General features: G+C 48.7%; 1 protein-coding gene across 2 annotated transcripts in view; it reads right to left on the reverse strand.

The window, feature by feature from the left end:
- The window catches only part of CCDC93 (coiled-coil domain containing 93), a 73,063-nt gene that overhangs the window by 16,008 nt on the left and 40,877 nt on the right, over nt 1-16,178 (reverse strand). For both annotated transcript variants that reach the window (XR_011314600.1, XM_069732556.1), the window contains exons 8-9: nt 5,811-5,847; nt 753-833 (exon numbers count right to left, since the gene is read on the reverse strand). Coding sequence is in view for 1 of the 2 variants with exons in the window: in XM_069732556.1 (XP_069588657.1) it covers nt 753-833; nt 5,811-5,847 (118 nt within the window). In the remaining variant the exon portion in view is untranslated. The remainder of the gene's footprint in view (nt 1-752; nt 834-5,810; nt 5,848-16,178) is intronic.

Consider the following 16,178-nt stretch of genomic DNA (forward strand, 5'->3'; position numbering starts at 1 on the left):
GCCGTCAGCGACCGGACCCCCACCGATCCAGGGTGGCTGCTGTCAGCGACCGGACCCCCACCGATCCAGGGTGGCTGCCGTCAGCGACCGGACCCCCACCGATCCAGGGTGGCTGCCGTCAGCGACCGGACCCCCCACCGATCCAGGGTGGCTGCTGTCAGCGACCGGACCCCCACCAATCCAGGGTGGCTGCCGTCAGCGACCGGACCCCCACCGATCCAGGGTGGCTGCTGTCAGCGACCGGACCCCCCACCGATCCAGGGTGGCTGCCGTCAGCGACCGGACCCCCACCGATCCAGGGTGGCTGCTGTCAGCGACCGGACCCCCACCGATCCAGGGTGGCTGCCGTCAGCGACCGGACCCCCACCGATCCAGGGTGGCTGCTGTCAGCGACCGGACCCCCACCGATCCAGGGTGGCTGCTGTCAGCGACCGGACCCCCACCGATCCAGAGTGGCTGCAGTCAGCGACCGGACCCCCACCGATCCAGGGTGGCTGCCGTCAGCGACCGGACCCCACCGATCCAGGGTGGCTGCCGTCAGCGACCGGACCCCACCGATCCAGGGTGGCTGCCGTCAGCGACCGGACCCCACCGATCCAGGGTGGGGCACACTTATTTCTGCTCTCCTCGTTTCCACATGTACTGTACAGGGGACAATATGGACGACGGCTTCCTGGCTGAGGCCCCAGAATGGAGAGAGCGGAACCAGAATAACCAGATAATCAAATCCTGATCTAGAATAAGTCTCCGACCTCCTCCTGCGCCTGACGCTCCTCGTCCTCCACTTCACCGACAGCCAGTCCAGCCGTGACCGGGATCTTCTGCTCCTCCCACTGCACAAAGAGGAGGGAATATACAGCGAGAGGCGGACGGGACAGCAGAACCAATCACTGGCAGCTTCTGCCGTCACGTGACATGACAGCGCCACCGCTGTATGATATAACTGATATCTGGGGAGTGGTGATGTCACCGCTGTATAATATAACTGATATCTGGGGAGCGGTGATGTCACCGCTGTATAATATAACTGATATCTGGGGAGCGGTGATGTCACCGGTGTATAATATAACTGATATCTGGGGAGCGGTGATGTCACCGCTGTATAATATAACTGATATCTGGGGAGCGGTGATGTCACCGGTGTATAATATAACTGATATCTGGGGAGCGGTGATGTCACCGCTGTATAATATAACTGATATCTGGGGAGCGGTGATGTCACTGCTGTATAATATAACTGATATCTGGAGGGCGGTGATGTCACTGGTGTATAATATAACTGATATCTGGGGAGCGGTGATGTCACTGCTGTATAATATAACTGATATCTGGGGAGCGGTGATGTCACTGCTGTATAATATAACTGATATCTGGGGAGCGGTGATGTCACTGCTGTATAATATAACTGATATCTGGAGAGCGGTGATGTCACTGCTGTATAATATAACTGATATCTGGAGAGCAGTGATGTCACTGCTGTATGATATAACTGATATCTGGGGAGCGGTGATGTCACTGCTGTATAACTGATATCTGGGGAGCGGTGATGTCACTGCTGTATAATATAACTGATATCTGGGGAGCGGTGATGTCACTGCTGTATAATATAACTGATATCTGGGGAGCGGTGATGTCACTGCTGTATAACTGATATCTGGGGAGCGGTGATGTCACTGCTGTATAATATAACTGATATCTGGGGAGCGGTGATGTCACTGCTGTATAATATAACTGATATCTGGGGAGCGGTGATGTCACCGCTGTATAATATAACTGATATCTGGGGAGCGGTGATGTCACCGCTGTATGATATAACTGATATCTGGGGAGTGGTGATGTCACTGCTGTATAATATAACTGATATCTGGGGAGCGGTGATGTCACTGCTGTATAATATAACTGATATCTGGGGAGCGGTGATGTCACTGCTGTATAATATAACTGATATCTGGGGAGTGGTGATGTCACCGCTGTATAATATAACTGATATCTGGAGAGCGGTGATGTCACTGCTGTATAATATAACTGATATCTGGGGAGCGGTGATGTCACCGCTGTATAATATAACTGATATCTGGGGAGCGGTGATGTCACCGCTGTATAATATAACTGATATCTGGGGAGCGGTGATGTCACTGCTGTATAACTGATATCTGGGGAGCGGTGATGTCACTGCTGTATAATATAACTGATATCTGGGGAGCGGTGATGTCACTGCTGTATAATATAACTGATATCTGGGGAGCGGTGATGTCACTGCTGTATAATATAACTGATATCTGGGGAGCGGTGATGTCACCGCTGTATAATATAACTGATATCTGGAGAGCGGTGATGTCACTGCTGTATAATATAACTGATATCTGGAGAGCGGTGATGTCACTGCTGTATAATATAACTGATATCTAGGGGAGCGGTGATGTCACCGGTGTATAATATAACTGATATCTAGGGGAGCGGTGATGTCACTGCTGTATAATATAACTGATATCTGGAGAGCGGTGATGTCACTGCTGTGTATAATATAACTGATATCTAGGGGAGCGGTGATGTCACCGGTGTATAATATAACTGATATCTAGGGGAGCGGTGATGTCACTGCTGTATAATATAACTGATATCTGGGGAGCGGTGATGTCACCGCTGTATAATATAACTGATATCTGGGGAGCGGTGATGTCACTGCTGTATGATATAACTGATATCTGGGGAGCGGTGATGTCACTGCTGTATGATATAACTGATATCTGGGGAGCGGTGATGTCACTGCTGTGTATAATATAACTGATATCTGGGGAGCGGTGATGTCACCGGTTTATAATATAACTGATATCTAGGGGAGCGGTGATGTCACTGCTGTATAATATAACTGATATCTGGAGAGCGGTGATGTCACTACTGTATAATATAACTGATATCTAGGGGAGCGGTGATGTCACTGCTGTATAATATAACTGATATCTGGAGAGCGGTGATGTCACCGCTGTATAATATAACTGATATCTGGGGAGCGGTGATGTCACCGCTGTATAATATAACTGATATCTGGAGAGCGGTGATGTCACTGCTGTATAATATAACAGATCTGGGGAGCGGTGATGTCACTGCTGTATAATATAACTGATATCTAGAGAGCGGTGATGTCACTGCTGTATAATATAACTGATATCTGGGGAGCGGTGATGTCACTGCTGTATAATATAACTGATATCTGGGGAGCGGTGATGTCACTGCTGTATAATATAACTGATATCTGGAGAGCGGTGATGTCACTGCTGTATAATATAACTGATATCTGGAGAGCGGTGATGTCACTGCTGTATGATATAACTGATATCTGGGGAGCGGTGATGTCACCGCTGTATAATATAACTGATATCTGGGGAGCGGTGATGTCACTGCTGTATAACTGATATCTGGGGAGCGGTGATGTCACTGCTGTATAATATAACTGATATCTGGGGAGCGGTGATGTCACCGCTGTATAATATAACTGATATCTGGAGAGCGGTGATGTCACTGCTGTATAATATAACTGATATCTGGGGAGCGGTGATGTCACTGCTGTATAATATAACAGATCTGGGGAGCGGTGATGTCACTGCTGTATAATATAACTGATATCTAGAGAGCGGTGATGTCACTGCTGTATAATATAACTGATATCTGGGGAGCGGTGATGTCACTGCTGTATAATATAACTGATATCTGGGGAGCGGTGATGTCACTGCTGTATAATATAACTGATATCTGGAGAGCGGTGATGTCACTGCTGTATAATATAACTGATATCTGGAGAGCGGTGATGTCACTGCTGTATGATATAACTGATATCTGGGGAGCGGTGATGTCACTGCTGTATAACTGATATCTGGAGAGCGGTGATGTCACCGGTGTATAATATAACAGATCTGGGGAGCGGTGATGTCACTGCTGTATAATATAACTGATATCTGGAGAGCGGTGATGTCACTGCTGTATGATATAACTGATATCTGGGGAGCGGTGATGTCACTGCTGTATGATATAACTGATATCTGGGGAGCGGTGATGTCACTGCTGTATAACTGATATCTGGGGAGCGGTGATGTCACTGCTGTATAATATAACTGATATCTGGAGAGCGGTGATGTCACCGGTGTATAATATAACTGATATCTGGGGAGCGGTGATGTCACCGGTGTATAATATAACTGATATCTGGGGAGCGGTGATGTCACCGCTGTATAATATAACTGATATCTGGGGAGCGGTGATGTCACCGGTGTATAATATAACTGATAACTGGGGAGCGGTGATGTCACCGCTGTATAATATAACTGATATCTAGGGGAGCGGTGATGTCACTGCTGTATAATATAACTGATATCTAGGGGAGCGGTGATGTCACTGCTGTATAATATAACTGATATCTGGGGAGCGGTGATGTCACTGCTGTATAATATAACTGATATCTGGGGAGCGGTGATGTCACCGGTGTATAATATAACTGATATCTGGGGAGCGGTGATGTCACCGCTGTATAATATAACTGATATCTGGAGAGCGGTGATGTCACCGGTGTATAATATAACTGATAACTGGGGAGCGGTGATGTCACCGCTGTATAATATAACTGATATCTAGGGGAGCGGTGATGTCACTGCTGTATAATATAACTGATATCTGGGGAGCGGTGATGTCACCGGTGTATAATATAACTGATATCTAGGGGAGCGGTGATGTCACCGGTGTATAATATAACTGATATCTAGGGGAGCGGTGATGTCACTGCTGTATAATATAACTGATATCTGGGGAGCGGTGATGTCACCGGTGTATAATATAACTGATATCTGGGGAGCGGTGATGTCACCGCTGTATAATATAACTGATATCTGGAGAGCGGTGATGTCACCGGTGTATAATATAACTGATAACTGGGGAGCGGTGATGTCACCGCTGTATAATATAACTGATATCTAGGGGAGCGGTGATGTCACTGCTGTATAATATAACTGATATCTGGGGAGCGGTGATGTCACCGGTGTATAATATAACTGATATCTAGGGGAGCGGTGATGTCACCGGTGTATAATATAACTGATATCTAGGGGAGCGGTGATGTCACTGCTGTATAATATAACTGATATCTGGGGAGCGGTGATGTCACCGGTGTATAATATAACTGATATCTGGGGAGCGGTGATGTCACCGCTGTATAATATAACTGATATCTGGAGAGCGGTGATGTCACCGGTGTATAATATAACTGATAACTGGGGAGCGGTGATGTCACCGCTGTATAATATAACTGATATCTAGGGGAGCGGTGATGTCACTGCTGTATAATATAACTGATATCTGGGGAGCGGTGATGTCACCGGTGTATAATATAACTGATATCTGGGGAGCGGTGATGTCACCGCTGTATAATATAACTGATATCTGGAGAGCGGTGATGTCACCGGTGTATAATATAACTGATATCTGGGGAGCGGTGATGTCACCGCTGTATAATATAACTGATATCTGGAGAGCGGTGATGTCACCGGTGTATAATATAACTGATAACTGGGGAGCGGTGATGTCACCGCTGTATAATATAACTGATATCTAGGGGAGCGGTGATGTCACTGCTGTATAATATAACTGATATCTGGGGAGCGGTGATGTCACCGGTGTATAATATAACTGATATCTAGGGGAGCGGTGATGTCACCGGTGTATAATATAACTGATATCTAGGGGAGCGGTGATGTCACTGCTGTGTATCGGTGACATCACTACTCTAAGGTTTTTGCTCGTCATTACATAAGTTTTGGCCGAACCTTCTCCATCTTTCCAGACTTGCTGATTTCATATCTCCTGCAAAAAAAATGAGAAATTAAGAGATATTATCGATAACATGGCCAGGAAACCGCTGCAGGTATACCAGAGAAAGCCGTGAGGACGGCGTCATCACAAGCGTCCGATGCAAGACCGTCATTGTGCCCCAACACGGCAGCAGCGACGTTTCCACCCGGCTTTGTTCCAGCTGACACATTCCCTGCATGCAGACGCTTACACGCAGACCTTCACACAGACCGTTATACGCAGACCTTCACATGCCCCGTACGGACGCTTACATGCAGACCTTCACATGCCCCGTACGGACGCTTACACACAGACCTTCACATGCCCCGTACAGACGCTTACATGCAGACCTTCACACAGATGGTTATACGCAGACCTTCACATGCCCCGTACGGACGCTTACACACAGACCTTTATGTGGTGAAATATGTGTATATAAATATACTAGATGTTGGCCCGATTCTAACGCATCGGGTATTCTAGAATATGAATGTATATATAAAGCAGCCACATAGTATATAGGAGCCATGTAGTATATAGCACACAAATACTACGTGGCCTGTGCTATATACTATGTGACTGCTATATACATACATATTGTAGAATACCCGATGCGTTAATACAGGCCACGCAGTATATAACACAGCCCAAACAGTATATAACACAGCCCAAACAGTATATGGCAGCCACGCAGTATATAACACAGGCGATGTACTATACAACACAGGCCACGTAATATATAACACAGGCCAAACAGTATATAACACAGCCCAAACAGTATATAGCAGCCACGCAGTATATAACACAGGCGATGTACTATACAACACAGACCAAACAGTATATAACACAGCCCAAACAGTATATAACACAGCCCAAACATATACTGCGTGGCTGCTATATACTAACACAGGCGATGTACTATACAACACAGGCCACGTAATATATAACACAGCCAACGCAGTACGTAACAGCCCACATAGTATGTAACACTGGCCAGGTAGTATATAGCAGCAACGCGGTATATAACACAGCCCACATAGTATATAGCAGTGTGGGCACCATATCCCGGGTTTAAAAAAAAAATAAAAAAAAAGTTCTATAATAACCCGCCGGGATCCAATCCAGCGAAGCTCTGGCGATAAGCGCGGCTGCCGCCATCTTCCGTTCCCAGGATGCATTGCAAAATTACCCAGATGACTTAGCAGTCTCGCGAGACCGCTAAGTCTTCTGGGTAATTTCGCAATGCATCTCTGGGAACGGAAAATGGCGGCAGCCGCACGCGGCTCGGCGGACTACGGAAGGTGAGAATAGCAGGTTTTTTAAAATTATTTTTAACATTTGATCTTTTTACTATTGATGCCGCATAGGCAGCATCAATAGTAAAAAGTTGGGGACACACAGGGTTAATAGCAGCGGTAACGTAGTGCGTTACCCGTGGCATAACGTGGTGCGTTACCGCTGGCATTAACCCTGTGTGAGCGGGCTGGGCGCAACCAATCAGCGAAGTGGGATTTAAATCCAGCGCCAATGTAGTTGATTCGTCGCGCGGTGCATTTCGGTCTCGCGAGATGATGACATAGTGGTCTCGCGAGACAGCCACATCATCTTGCGCGACCGCAATGCATGGACCCGAGCGTCGCGAGGAGCGGGAAAGGCCTGGGCTGGATCCGGAAGGTGAGTATATAATGATTTTTTTTTTATTTTTAACATTAGATCTTTTTACTATTGATGCTGCATAGGCAGCATCAATAATAAAGAGTTGGTCACACAGGGTTAATAGCAGCTTTAACAGAGTGCGCTACACTGCAGTGTAACACAGCCATTAACCCTGTGTGAGCACTGACTGGTGGGGAGTATGGAGCGGGCAGTGACTGCGGGGGGAAAGAAGCGGCCACTTTTACGCTGGACTGTGCCCATTGCTGATTGGTCGTGGCTGTTTTGCTGCGACCAATCAGCGACTTGGATTTCCATGACAGACAGAGGCCGCGACCAATGAATATCTGTGACAGAAAGACGGAAGTGACCCTTAGACCATTATATAGTAGATACATATATATGTGTGTGTACAGTGGACTATGTATAGATTGTGTCACTGGCAATAATGTAACATCTGTCCTGAAAAGCTGCAGTTCGCACCCAGATGTTAATATATTTTCCTGGGACAAGTAGACTTCTGTCTCCAATCTCACCAGGGGGTCCTGCTGGAAGCCAAGAAGAAAGGGAACATTTGACAACTCCTAGCTCTTGGAAGAGAGATGTTAATTACAGCCTGATAGTATCTCTGTGAGATCGTTTACACAAAGGATCTCAAGAGAAATAATATATTCATTGGGGAGCCGTGGTCCAATCAAAAAACAAGCAATTAGGATATTAACCTGAGGGGCTGGTCTAGAAACCTGACTTCCAGACCAAAGTTATAAATTAGACCTGTATGCAGAGAAACGCATTCACATAATGGGGTCAGCCAAGCTGGTGTGATCCAATCTACATTCAACCTACCCTCAGGGAGCAGAAAGCAGACTAACAATTTAGATTTCTGTAAGTTTTCTCCTGTTATTTTACACTGTTTTGCATAAGTTGTATGTCTTTTTATTATCATATTTTTATACCTTTTCTTATTGTAAGCACTGAACCTTTTTGTGTTAAAGTATAAAACTTTAACAAATTGAACCTTGAATGTTCTAAAGAATCCATGAGTGATAGACAATATTATTGTTAATAGTCCCGGACTATTAACAATAATATTGTCTATCACTCATGGATTATTGTTAATAGTCCGGGACTCATCGCCCATGTATTCGGTGAGTGGTGGCAGCGTGTATGAGCGGGTGTGTGGCCTGGGTCGGTGTGTGATTTATGCTCCCATTACAGCATAGGCAGAGGTTGAATGCCGGACTGAGAGTGGGGAGATAGATTAACCCTTGCAGGCACAACCCCAAGTCACGTGTGAGAGCAGGCACGTGACGAATAAGTGACACCACGGAGAAGGGATCCGTGACAATTGGTGGCAGCAGTGGGATAGAATTATTTCTATTAGAGCATTAGTGCATGGTTTAAGCAATTATTCTCTGTACTAAAGAATTGGTATCTTTGCGAGGAGTGCACAATTTCTTCAAGGTTCAACTCAGTGCTTACTTAGACTGACTTGCTAACAGTTTCCCCTCCCCATTTTTCTTTTCTATCTTTTATTTGGCAAAGGCTGTTCATTAATATGGCAGCCCAGTACAAGATGCAGAACAAAGAAGCTCTGACCGACCTCTGTGAGCAGAGAGGAATAGAGACGGCCGACAGATCCAAGGAGCTGCTGATACGCGCCTTGGTCGAGCAGGACCTAGAGCAAAGTGCTGAAACATCTGGGCAAGGAGAATCCACCTCAGAGAGACCCAGCAATGCCAGCTCTTGCACCGGAGATGCCTGATGGAAATGTCAGCAATGCCAGTGCTGAGGAGCCTATGGACTGTACTTTGCAAATGGACTTACAACGGCTGGGAACAAGTGATCCCAATCTGCGCATGCAGCTTATTCTACAGCACCGACAGGCTGCTGCTGCAGAACGCCGGGACCGACAGGCTGAGAGAGAGGCTGCAGAACGCCGGGACCGACAGGCTGAGAGAGAGGCTGCAGAACGCCAGGCTGCTGCTGCAGAACGCAGTGACCAGGCTGAGAGAGAGGCTGCAGAACGCCGTGACCGGGCTGAGAGAGAGGCTGCAGAATGCCAGGAGGACAGAGCTTTCCAGCTTCAGATGGCTCAAATAGAGCGGGGTATCAGTCCTCAGATAACCCCCTCCCAGGACATAAATCCAAGGAAACCATGTCTGGAAAACTTCCCTGTGATGGAGAAGGATACAGACTTAGATACTTTCCTTCGGGGGTTGGAAAAAAACTGCAGGCAGTACCATCTACCCCGTGAGCAGTGGGCACAGTATCTAACCCCAGGGTTGAGAGGCAAAGCCCTGGAAGTTTTTGCTGGCCTCCCACCAGAGCTAGATGCGAACTATGAGGCCATAAAAGAGGCCCTGATCAGGAAATACAACCTGACACCAGAAGTGTCATATTCATTAATGATCTGGTAGAAGGTTTACACAGTAAAATATCGATATTTGCAGATGATACAAAACCAGGGATTCAAGCTTCAGGAGGCTAATTTGCATATTCCAGGTGCCTTCTGGGAGAAGCGAAGTCTCCCTAAGCTAGAAGATCGTTGGGTACAGCCGGGACCAGCTGCTTCGAAAGCATCACCAAACCAGGGATTCAAGCTTCAGGAGGCTAATTTGCATATTCCAGGTGCCTTCTGGGAGAAGCGAAGTCTCCCTAAGCTAGAAGATCGTTGGGTACAGCCGGGACCAGCTGCTTCGAAAGCATCACCAAACCAGGGATTCAAGCTTCAGGAGGCTAATTTGCATATTCCAGGTGCCTTCTGGGAGAAGCGAAGTCTCCCTAAGCTAGAAGATCGTTGGGTACAGCCGGGACCAGCTGCTTCGAAAGCATCACCAAACCAGGGATTCAAGCTTCAGGAGGCTAATTTGCATATTCCAGGTGCCTTCTGGGAGAAGCGAAGTCTCCCTAAGCTAGAAGATCGTTGGGTACAGCCGGGACCAGCTGCTTCGAAAGCATCACCAAACCAGGGATTCAAGCTTCAGGAGGCTAATTTGCATATTCCAGGTGCCTTCTGGGAGAAGCGAAGTCTCCCTAAGCTAGAAGATCGTTGGGTACAGCCGGGACCAGCTGCTTCGAAAGCATCACCAAACCAGGGATTCAAGCTTCAGGAGGCTAATTTGCATATTCCAGGTGCCTTCTGGGAGAAGCGAAGTCTCCCTAAGCTAGAAGATCGTTGGGTACAGCCGGGACCAGCTGCTTCGAAAGCATCACCAAACCAGGGATTCAAGCTTCAGGAGGCTAATTTGCATATTCCAGGTGCCTTCTGGGAGAAGCGAAGTCTCCCTAAGCTAGAAGATCGTTGGGTACAGCCGGGACCAGCTGCTTCGAAAGCATCACCAAACCAGGGATTCAAGCTTCAGGAGGCTAATTTGCATATTCCAGGTGCCTTCTGGGAGAAGCGAAGTCTCCCTAAGCTAGAAGATCGTTGGGTACAGCCGGGACCAGCTGCTTCGAAAGCATCACCAAACCAGGGATTCAAGCTTCAGGAGGCTAATTTGCATATTCCAGGTGCCTTCTGGGAGAAGCGAAGTCTCCCTAAGCTAGAAGATCGTTGGGTACAGCCGGGACCAGCTGCTTCGAAAGCATCACCAAACCAGGGATTCAAGCTTCAGGAGGCTAATTTGCATATTCCAGGTGCCTTCTGGGAGAAGCGAAGTCTCCCTAAGCTAGAAGATCGTTGGGTACAGCCGGGACCAGCTGCTTCGAAAGCATCACCAAACCAGGGATTCAAGCTTCAGGAGGCTAATTTGCATATTCCAGGTGCCTTCTGGGAGAAGCGAAGTCTCCCTAAGCTAGAAGATCGTTGGGTACAGCCGGGACCAGCTGCTTCGAAAGCATCACCAAACCAGGGATTCAAGCTTCAGGAGGCTAATTTGCATATTCCAGGTGCCTTCTGGGAGAAGCGAAGTCTCCCTAAGCTAGAAGATCGTTGGGTACAGCCGGGACCAGCTGCTTCGAAAGCATCACCAAACCAGGGATTCAAGCTTCAGGAGGCTAATTTGCATATTCCAGGTGCCTTCTGGGAGAAGCGAAGTCTCCCTAAGCTAGAAGATCGTTGGGTACAGCCGGGACCAGCTGCTTCGAAAGCATCACCAAACCAGGGATTCAAGCTTCAGGAGGCTAATTTGCATATTCCAGGTGCCTTCTGGGAGAAGCGAAGTCTCCCTAAGCTAGAAGATCGTTGGGTACAGCCGGGACCAGCTGCTTCGAAAGCATCACCAAACCAGGGATTCAAGCTTCAGGAGGCTAATTTGCATATTCCAGGTGCCTTCTGGGAGAAGCGAAGTCTCCCTAAGCTAGAAGATCGTTGGGTACAGCCGGGACCAGCTGCTTCGAAAGCATCACCAAACCAGGGATTCAAGCTTCAGGAGGCTAATTTGCATATTCCAGGTGCCTTCTGGGAGAAGCGAAGTCTCCCTAAGCTAGAAGATCGTTGGGTACAGCCGGGACCAGCTGCTTCGAAAGCATCACCAAACCAGGGATTCAAGCTTCAGGAGGCTAATTTGCATATTCCAGGTGCCTTCTGGGAGAAGCGAAGTCTCCCTAAGCTAGAAGATCGTTGGGTACAGCCGGGACCAGCTGCTTCGAAAGCATCACCAAACCAGGGATTCAAGCTTCAGGAGGCTAATTTGCATATTCCAGGTGCCTTCTGGGAGAAGCGAAGTCTCCCTAAGCTAGAAGATCGTTGGGTACAGCCGGGACCAGCTGCTTCGAAAGCATCACCAAACCAGGGATTCAAGCTTCAGGAGGCTAATTTGCATATTCCAGGTGCCTTCTGGGAGAAGCGAAGTCTCCCTAAGCTAGAAGATCGTTGGGTACAGCCGGGACCAGCTGCTTCGAAAGCATCACCAAACCAGGGATTCAAGCTTCAGGAGGCTAATTTGCATATTCCAGGTGCCTTCTGGGAGAAGCGAAGTCTCCCTAAGCTAGAAGATCGTTGGGTACAGCCGGGACCAGCTGCTTCGAAAGCATCACCAAACCAGGGATTCAAGCTTCAGGAGGCTAATTTGCATATTCCAGGTGCCTTCTGGGAGAAGCGAAGTCTCCCTAAGCTAGAAGATCGTTGGGTACAGCCGGGACCAGCTGCTTCGAAAGCATCACCAAACCAGGGATTCAAGCTTCAGGAGGCTAATTTGCATATTCCAGGTGCCTTCTGGGAGAAGCGAAGTCTCCCTAAGCTAGAAGATCGTTGGGTACAGCCGGGACCAGCTGCTTCGAAAGCATCACCAAACCAGGGATTCAAGCTTCAGGAGGCTAATTTGCATATTCCAGGTGCCTTCTGGGAGAAGCGAAGTCTCCCTAAGCTAGAAGATCGTTGGGTACAGCCGGGACCAGCTGCTTCGAAAGCATCACCAAACCAGGGATTCAAGCTTCAGGAGGCTAATTTGCATATTCCAGGTGCCTTCTGGGAGAAGCGAAGTCTCCCTAAGCTAGAAGATCGTTGGGTACAGCCGGGACCAGCTGCTTCGAAAGCATCACCAAACCAGGGATTCAAGCTTCAGGAGGCTAATTTGCATATTCCAGGTGCCTTCTGGGAGAAGCGAAGTCTCCCTAAGCTAGAAGATCGTTGGGTACAGCCGGGACCAGCTGCTTCGAAAGCATCACCAAACCAGGGATTCAAGCTTCAGGAGGCTAATTTGCATATTCCAGGTGCCTTCTGGGAGAAGCGAAGTCTCCCTAAGCTAGAAGATCGTTGGGTACAGCCGGGACCAGCTGCTTCGAAAGCATCACCAAACCAGGGATTCAAGCTTCAGGAGGCTAATTTGCATATTCCAGGTGCCTTCTGGGAGAAGCGAAGTCTCCCTAAGCTAGAAGATCGTTGGGTACAGCCGGGACCAGCTGCTTCGAAAGCATCACCAAACCAGGGATTCAAGCTTCAGGAGGCTAATTTGCATATTCCAGGTGCCTTCTGGGAGAAGCGAAGTCTCCCTAAGCTAGAAGATCGTTGGGTACAGCCGGGACCAGCTGCTTCGAAAGCATCACCAAACCAGGGATTCAAGCTTCAGGAGGCTAATTTGCATATTCCAGGTGCCTTCTGGGAGAAGCGAAGTCTCCCTAAGCTAGAAGATCGTTGGGTACAGCCGGGACCAGCTGCTTCGAAAGCATCACCAAACCAGGGATTCAAGCTTCAGGAGGCTAATTTGCATATTCCAGGTGCCTTCTGGGAGAAGCGAAGTCTCCCTAAGCTAGAAGATCGTTGGGTACAGCCGGGACCAGCTGCTTCGAAAGCATCACCAAACCAGGGATTCAAGCTTCAGGAGGCTAATTTGCATATTCCAGGTGCCTTCTGGGAGAAGCGAAGTCTCCCTAAGCTAGAAGATCGTTGGGTACAGCCGGGACCAGCTGCTTCGAAAGCATCACCAAACCAGGGATTCAAGCTTCAGGAGGCTAATTTGCATATTCCAGGTGCCTTCTGGGAGAAGCGAAGTCTCCCTAAGCTAGAAGATCGTTGGGTACAGCCGGGACCAGCTGCTTCGAAAGCATCACCAAACCAGGGATTCAAGCTTCAGGAGGCTAATTTGCATATTCCAGGTGCCTTCTGGGAGAAGCGAAGTCTCCCTAAGCTAGAAGATCGTTGGGTACAGCCGGGACCAGCTGCTTCGAAAGCATCACCAAACCAGGGATTCAAGCTTCAGGAGGCTAATTTGCATATTCCAGGTGCCTTCTGGGAGAAGCGAAGTCTCCCTAAGCTAGAAGATCGTTGGGTACAGCCGGGACCAGCTGCTTCGAAAGCATCACCAAACCAGGGATTCAAGCTTCAGGAGGCTAATTTGCATATTCCAGGTGCCTTCTGGGAGAAGCGAAGTCTCCCTAAGCTAGAAGATCGTTGGGTACAGCCGGGACCAGCTGCTTCGAAAGCATCACCAAACCAGGGATTCAAGCTTCAGGAGGCTAATTTGCATATTCCAGGTGCCTTCTGGGAGAAGCGAAGTCTCCCTAAGCTAGAAGATCGTTGGGTACAGCCGGGACCAGCTGCTTCGAAAGCATCACCAAACCAGGGATTCAAGCTTCAGGAGGCTAATTTGCATATTCCAGGTGCCTTCTGGGAGAAGCGAAGTCTCCCTAAGCTAGAAGATCGTTGGGTACAGCCGGGACCAGCTGCTTCGAAAGCATCACCAAACCAGGGATTCAAGCTTCAGGAGGCTAATTTGCATATTCCAGGTGCCTTCTGGGAGAAGCGAAGTCTCCCTAAGCTAGAAGATCGTTGGGTACAGCCGGGACCAGCTGCTTCGAAAGCATCACCAAACCAGGGATTCAAGCTTCAGGAGGCTAATTTGCATATTCCAGGTGCCTTCTGGGAGAAGCGAAGTCTCCCTAAGCTAGAAGATCGTTGGGTACAGCCGGGACCAGCTGCTTCGAAAGCATCACCAAACCAGGGATTCAAGCTTCAGGAGGCTAATTTGCATATTCCAGGTGCCTTCTGGGAGAAGCGAAGTCTCCCTAAGCTAGAAGATCGTTGGGTACAGCCGGGACCAGCTGCTTCGAAAGCATCACCAAACCAGGGATTCAAGCTTCAGGAGGCTAATTTGCATATTCCAGGTGCCTTCTGGGAGAAGCGAAGTCTCCCTAAGCTAGAAGATCGTTGGGTACAGCCGGGACCAGCTGCTTCGAAAGCATCACCAAACCAGGGATTCAAGCTTCAGGAGGCTAATTTGCATATTCCAGGTGCCTTCTGGGAGAAGCGAAGTCTCCCTAAGCTAGAAGATCGTTGGGTACAGCCGGGACCAGCTGCTTCGAAAGCATCACCAAACCAGGGATTCAAGCTTCAGGAGGCTAATTTGCATATTCCAGGTGCCTTCTGGGAGAAGCGAAGTCTCCCTAAGCTAGAAGATCGTTGGGTACAGCCGGGACCAGCTGCTTCGAAAGCATCACCAAACCAGGGATTCAAGCTTCAGGAGGCTAATTTGCATATTCCAGGTGCCTTCTGGGAGAAGCGAAGTCTCCCTAAGCTAGAAGATCGTTGGGTACAGCCGGGACCAGCTGCTTCGAAAGCATCACCAAACCAGGGATTCAAGCTTCAGGAGGCTAATTTGCATATTCCAGGTGCCTTCTGGGAGAAGCGAAGTCTCCCTAAGCTAGAAGATCGTTGGGTACAGCCGGGACCAGCTGCTTCGAAAGCATCACCAAACCAGGGATTCAAGCTTCAGGAGGCTAATTTGCATATTCCAGGTGCCTTCTGGGAGAAGCGAAGTCTCCCTAAGCTAGAAGATCGTTGGGTACAGCCGGGACCAGCTGCTTCGAAAGCATCACCAAACCAGGGATTCAAGCTTCAGGAGGCTAATTTGCATATTCCAGGTGCCTTCTGGGAGAAGCGAAGTCTCCCTAAGCTAGAAGATCGTTGGGTACAGCCGGGACCAGCTGCTTCGAAAGCATCACCAAACCAGGGATTCAAGCTTCAGGAGGCTAATTTGCATATTCCAGGTGCCTTCTGGGAGAAGCGAAGTCTCCCTAAGCTAGAAGATCGTTGGGTACAGCCGGGACCAGCTGCTTCGAAAGCATCACCAAACCAGGGATTCAAGCTTCAGGAGGCTAATTTGCATATTCCAGGTGCCTTCTGGGAGAAGCGAAGTCTCCCTAAGCTAGAAGATCGTTGGGTACAGCCGGGACCAGCTGCTTCGAAAGCATCACCAAACCAGGGATTCAAGCTTCAGGAGGCTAATTTGCATATTCCAGGTGCCTTCTGG

The sequence above is a fragment of the Ranitomeya imitator genome, chromosome 7 (assembly GCF_032444005.1).
Source record: "Ranitomeya imitator isolate aRanImi1 chromosome 7, aRanImi1.pri, whole genome shotgun sequence".
NCBI lineage: Eukaryota > Metazoa > Chordata > Amphibia > Anura > Dendrobatidae > Ranitomeya > Ranitomeya imitator.